The 6,499-nt window shown below is 39.5% G+C and overlaps 2 protein-coding genes across 2 annotated transcripts in view; both read right to left on the reverse strand.

Annotated features, from left to right (window-relative positions):
* Positions 1-1,680, reverse strand: part of LOC123979625 (cytochrome c oxidase subunit 7A2, mitochondrial-like) — a 4,657-nt gene extending 2,977 nt beyond the window's left edge. Inside the window, exon 1 of the mRNA XM_046063641.1 lies at positions 1,563-1,680. Within this exon, the coding sequence (XP_045919597.1) occupies positions 1,563-1,580 (18 nt within the window). The 5' untranslated portion in view covers positions 1,581-1,680. The remainder of the gene's footprint in view (positions 1-1,562) is intronic.
* Positions 1,681-1,848: 168 nt separating this feature from the next.
* The window catches only part of LOC123979524 (cell cycle control protein 50A-like), a 5,820-nt gene continuing 1,169 nt past the window's right edge, over positions 1,849-6,499 (reverse strand). The window contains exons 2-7 of the mRNA XM_046063475.1: positions 5,717-5,836; positions 4,913-5,020; positions 4,741-4,828; positions 4,406-4,549; positions 4,106-4,315; positions 1,849-2,986 (exon numbers count right to left, since the gene is read on the reverse strand). Of these exons, the coding sequence (XP_045919431.1) occupies positions 2,793-2,986; positions 4,106-4,315; positions 4,406-4,549; positions 4,741-4,828; positions 4,913-5,020; positions 5,717-5,836 (864 nt within the window). The 3' untranslated portion in view covers positions 1,849-2,792. The remainder of the gene's footprint in view (positions 2,987-4,105; positions 4,316-4,405; positions 4,550-4,740; positions 4,829-4,912; positions 5,021-5,716; positions 5,837-6,499) is intronic.

Below are 6,499 nucleotides of genomic sequence, written 5' to 3' on the forward strand. Positions count from 1 at the left end.
CACCTGTGGACGTCGGGCCCTCATACCACCCTCATGGAGTCTGTTTCTGACCGTTTGAGCAGACACATGCACATTTGTGGCCTGCTGGAGATCATTTTGCAGGGCTCTGGCAGTGCTCCTCCTGCTCCTCCTTGCACAAAGGCGGAGGTAGTGGTCCTGCTGCTGGGTTGTTGCCCTCCTACGGCCTCCTCCACGTCTCCTGATGTACTGGCCTGTCTCCTGGTAGCGCCTCCATGCTCTGGACACTACGCTGACAGACACAGCAAACCTTCTTGCCACAGCTCGCATTGATGTGCCATCCTGGATGAGCTGCACTACCTGAGCCACTTGTGTGGGTTGTAGACTCCGTCTCATGCTACCACTAGAGTGAAAGCACCGCCAGCATCCAAAAGTGACCAAAACACCAGCCAGGAAGCATAGGAACTGAGAAGTGGTCTGTGGTCACCACCTGCAGAACCACTCCTTTATTGGGGGTGTCTTGCTAATTTCCACCTGTTGTCTATTCCATTATCACAACAGCATGTGAAACTGATTGTCAATCAGTGTTGCTTCCTAAGTGGCCAGTTTGATTTCACAGGACTGTTTAAGTGTTCCCTTTATGTTTTTTGAGCAGTGTAGTTCCTTGTTTGAAAAGGTTTCATAGTGGTACTAAAATCCTGACATCTGCTGGCCAATCCTACGTATTGCATTTGTATGATTAGGGTGAAATGCCAAGACTCAAGTCAAAACAGAGGTCACATCACTGCTGTCACGTTTGATTATTTAGAATAATAAAAGGTGGTTCTTGGTTTGGCAAAATGTTTAAAGTTGCCTGTTGGATCAAAAGGCATGGATGAATGGATGGCCATCATCCCGATAAAATTATGATTTCTTGGTTTCATAATTGTTACTTATATTCAATAAGATTACTTACAACTAAAGTTACTGTTACGTGAAACTTTAACAGTTACCTTTCTTATTCTCAAAATTCTCCGTCTTCTCAACATATTCACTTTCACCTTGTTAGGGCGACAGTTTTATGTGGCAGTACAGTTGGATAAGTACGTCGCGTGTGTGATACGGACTCAACAAGAAAACACACGACCACTACGTGCAAGGCGTTCGTGGTGGTAGTTTTTTTGTTGAGTTGAAGCGAGGCAATCGATACACATTATAAAGGTCGAAACTTTCGTGCATCATTAACGTCACTAGCGGTAACGAACTTCAACCTGACTCACTAATGCTCGACTTGTTCCTTAACCTACCAGGTATTAGCTGGCGTCCTGCGAAAGAGGTGTTACAGTTATGATGTTAAACACGCAATAACATATTACAACGAGAATAACACAAGTATTTATTAAATTAAATAACTTCAATTCATGGTAAGACGTAGCTGCCGACGTAAGTTAGCTAGGTTAGTTTGAAGAGTTTAGCTAGGTAACTTACCGTTAACGTTACGTTAATCATAACGTTAATCAGAAACTAAGCTAGCAAACATTTACAACTATTACACCACAGTAACACTTAAATGAAAAAACTGGAACGTTTTATGCTAAATGCAACAGATTAAACGGCTCTCTTACCATAAATTGTCTGTACATTTTGGCAAACTTGTGTGTTAGGGTAAGCTAAAGGAACAGCACAAGGACTGACACTGACAGCCTGACTTCCCACAATCCCTTGGTGGGCCTGTCATTTCCGGTCGCGTGAGATTGTTATTAGTCTTATGTTAATAATTCTTAATAAAAAAAAAAAAATTACTTTAACAATTTTATGGCGGTAATAAACACAAAATAAAGAAAACATCCACAAAACAGTAGTGGTAGTGCTCTGCAATAATCAGAATCAGAAAATCACAAATGACGCCAATACAGTCAGGAAGTTGTTTAATTCGACCCTACAAACCTTATAAAACCCATAAATTTATAGTTCAAACAATTTACTTAATATAAATGAATCAGGATCGTAATATTTTAACAGAAGATGAAGTGAAACAAGGGGGAAAATGAACAAACATGACACTTTTAAAGTGCATATCATTTGGTCAACATTGAAGAACGCAGAGATGCTACCCAGAGTTTTAGAGCTGAGAATACTGGATATAGTGGTATAGGTTAACATTATCGTTAATAAGCATTAGAGTCTAAATTTAAAAAGATGCCAAATGACTGGCTCAGTCTCTTTATAGAACCAGTCACAACAGTGAGGATCCCCACTTTTGGTACAACTTGTCATGAATATCCTTGGACTCTCCAAGGATAAAATTCTTCTTGTTAAACATCAATGTTTACCATAATAAACGGCACACAAGCAATGACTATGCCATCCTATATTCAAGGTAATCTCAAAGACCACAGAGGTATGTCAATGAAATATAATGGTACATTCATCAGCAGGACATATTACAGTACAGAGTATGGACAAAAACTTGCGTTTAAAATACTTACATCCTTTAATAACTTAGCCATACGCGAAGCACTGCTAAAATAAAACATACGTTTATAATGTAAAGACAAATAGAAGATAAAAACTTTCTTTTGAAGACAGGACAATGACATTCTCAGCTGCTGACATGAAGGTATGTGCACAGAGACAGACTCTAGCACCAATCTTTTGCCTTAGTTACACTTAAACACAGCTTTTGATGAAACACTTAAGACACTGCTGTCCTTGCACAAACACACAACAGACAATAACACAGACCAGTGTATTCACGGCAAAAAAAAATCAAAAAAATCTACAAGCGTTCCAGAACGCATCCCCTTGGGTTCATCCATGCATGCAGAGACACGGAAACGCGATACACGAACAGATTAACTTGGAATATCTGCACTGGTGTTACGGGTGTCATATTTATGGTGGATGATGAGCAGAACCACACCCAGGAAGAAGCAGATCGAGCCCACGGTGATGTAGGCAATGCCAAGGAAGGGGTTCTTTCCTCCCATCCAGGAGATGGTACTCAGGATCATGCGCTTGCGACCATCAAAGCTGAGCACTGGGTAATCTGGTGGCATACGGTTAAAGAAAAAGGACCGGAGCTTCTGGATTGGAAAAAAAAGTACATTTGACAACAGGATCAATAAATACACATTTACTACAACTACACATTTACAATGACGTTGCTGCTCTGAGAAAAGTAAAGAGAGATGTACAACGGATCATTTCTGATATCAATACATCCTCCACTATGGCAAATGTACAGTGGCCCTGAGAGCTCAACACTGTAAACAATTTGACAACCCCTGTTTACAAGCTGTGTAACTCTCACAGTATATATGAGTGTAAAATCCTGTTACCTGTCCATAACATGTCAACATTACGGTTTGTTCATTTCAACATTACTGTACACCTGCCTACCACAGTATTTATATTTTATAACTTATAAAGTATTTTTTGTCTTAGGTTCTCTCTTTTTACTTGCGTGATTTTCTTTTCACATGCATTTTCTTAAGTTCATACAAATGTATAGTCACCTAAAGCAATAAACTAAGCAATAAACTGTGTCCAAATGTTGGGCGTTACATGATCTCAAGGTTTTCATCTGTGTAAAGCGAAAAGTTTAGTCTTGATAGTTTTAGTCACAGCTTGCTCAGAATCATTGCAAAGGTTTGTAAAATCCTGATATAATAAGATCATACCACCATACGAATCTACTGAAAGCCATAAAGTGATTAATTAATTGCTAATCATTGTTTAGGTGCATTCTTTGCTTGTAAATGGTCAACAATGTCACATGGCTAATTTTCAGTTTAGCTCTGTAGAGTAACACTAGTTTTAGTTTACTTGTTGGCTTTAGGAACTTGCATGAACTGTCTAAGCGTGATTCGCAAACTTCTCTATGTGGGGTCTCTTGACAGCAGGCTGACAACAAGCTAAATTCAATTTGTTCAGATATTGACTTGATGTTATTTAGGTGTTTTGTTGTTCACTAAGTTTGGATTTGTCACTGTCTGTAGACAGGATTAGTAAATTTCAAGCCAATCTATGCAATTTAAAATGAGTATGTTTCTACATAATAATCTCACTCTGTGAAGCTTTACATAAGGAATTCCAACACTACAGCCTTAGGCTAGCTCTAGTTTTGATTGTGCGGTAGATTTTCTGGCTATAATTCAAAGGATACTGTAAGTGATGTCCAAGGCGTAATTGCCACTGGGTAGAGTGGGGATTGTGCTAGACTTCTTCTGGATGATGCGATAGAGTTTGCGAAAGGTAGGCAATGCAGCCGTGCGCATCCACACAATGAAGTCCTCATTGATAAAGCCGTTGTTCTCAGAATCTGTTGGGTCCAACTCGTACACTGGCTTTCTCCAGTTCACTGGCTTATTGGTGCCTGAGAAAGACCAAGACAAAACCAAGCTAGTCACTGCAACTTTAGTGTTTATGAGCCTAAAAGATTCTGTGCACAGTTTGCTAAAATCACCTTGGAAAGCTGCAGTAAGGTTGTTGTTTCCACCAGGATTCCTGAACTTCACGTGCTTGTCTGTCCACCATGCAATGCCTTTCTTTACCAGCGGAATAGCATTTCTGGTGCCATTGGAATCAATATAATACAGCTCCAGAGTGTCTGTAACAGAGAAGCATTACATTGATCATTTCTGCATTAAGGAAGTGCAGCAAATGAGGTGAACTTCTGCAAACTAATGTCAGAGTTTTATTATGTACAGAGCTTTTAATAAGCATTTCAATTGTCAGACTCCAGTTGAATCCATGAGTTGATATACATTGCTGACGAGTTGTTCATCGCGACTCACTTACCATTGAAAAGGCTGTTCGCTATGGCCCCACATGGAGCAATGGGCAGTCCTTCACTTGTACGGTACGGTTCACATTCCTTGCTGGGGTTCTGTAAAAAGCAGCCAGTGTTAAACTGATGCAACAGGCATGTGTTGAAACCACATGTAATAACAGTACATTTCCAAGGTTATACCTTCAAAGCAGACAGGTCACCATTCAGTTGGCTGTCATCCCTGGACTTCACATAGCGTCTGTGGTTCTGATAGAAGTTGGATAAGCCGTAGTACATAAAGACATTGCTCTGCAGGGAGGGAGAGATTGTGTTATAGACAGAGTATATCAGTAAAGGCAAGGAAGTACATCAGCAAGGTGACGCTCAAATGATTCTTTAGATCATCAGCTCGATTTACATGTTTAAAATATAGGTTTCTTTACGTTTTAAAATGACATGGACAGAGATGGATCCCTGTTTGATTTTAGTTGCTACTAAAAATGCAGTTATGCTAAATCATAACCTAAATATATGCAATACTTAGTGACACTGGGTTGTCTTAACAGGAAACTGTTGAGATGAAAATGCAGCTGGCTGAGAGCTTTTATAATGAATCAATAAAAGCTTTCTGAAAGTTGCTGGTCTGCATATTTTAAGAGTAGAATAATCAATGATAATGACGGCTCCAAACAAACCTTGAGTGTTTCTTTGGACTTTAAATAGTTCTTAATGGACATTTAGTGTCAGGAGAGCAGTCTTTTTTTTCTTTTATTGCACTTCAAGCAACACTATCAATTCTGAAGCATGACAAGCATTGGATGCTGGGGGTGGTGATGGCGCATAGATAAGATGCTTGCCTTTGGTGTGGGAGAGACCTGGGTTCGATTCCCACTGTGAGACATCCACCATTGTGTCCCTGAGCAAGACACTTAACCCCTATTTGCTCCAGTAACTGATAGATAAAATGAATTAATGTAATGGATGCGCATGTAAACTGCTGCTCACCTCAAATGGCTGCTTCAATGTGAAGGACAAAGAGCAGACACATGGTGTTGTGCTGTTCCAGCTAAAGTTCTTTGCACAGCTGTAGCATGGATCGGAACTCTCCACACCAGTGTAATCAATCTGAAAATAAGCAGATTAGTTAATAAAAAACAGCAGAACTGAACATATTAAGTACACCCAGCAAAAATAAATACCATTTCATACTGTTTACTCTTCCATATTCATTTACTTTACTGTACCAGTTATTTCGGGTCATTTTGGAAGCTGTAGTTTTTTGTGTTTGTTTTAGTTTTACGCTAATATTTTACCCTACTGATACCAAGTGGGATGTTACACTAAAAGGGTTTTCTAACAGTATGTCTCTCCTCTGTCATATAAATTTGGTGTAATACTAAAGTGTTTCTAACATTTCGAAGTAACATTAAATGTGTGGACACAATACTAGAAACACTTGTCATTACACTGCAGTACCAATAACTGAAGTCTCCAAATGACCACAAGTTCACACCTTTTTAAAACGGTTTCAACACAACTGAACACTATAACCTTTCATCACAGTGCTGTTATTAGACTGCAGTGGTTTTAGCTCTTCAGCTGCTAGCTACTTTATGAACTGACAACTGAGTATATACGGTTTCAACATGGCAAAGTCTGACACTATTCAGAAATATGTCAAGCTAGCTATTAAGGTATCAGCATCACAGCAGTTAAGTTAGCTAACGTTAATTGCACGGCTTACTGTCGCCTTAGTTGCCTCGGTTGAACTGGACTGTGTAGAAAACC

Source organism: Micropterus dolomieu, linkage group LG11 (genome assembly GCF_021292245.1).
Source record: "Micropterus dolomieu isolate WLL.071019.BEF.003 ecotype Adirondacks linkage group LG11, ASM2129224v1, whole genome shotgun sequence".
Taxonomy (NCBI): Eukaryota; Metazoa; Chordata; class Actinopteri; order Centrarchiformes; family Centrarchidae; genus Micropterus; species Micropterus dolomieu.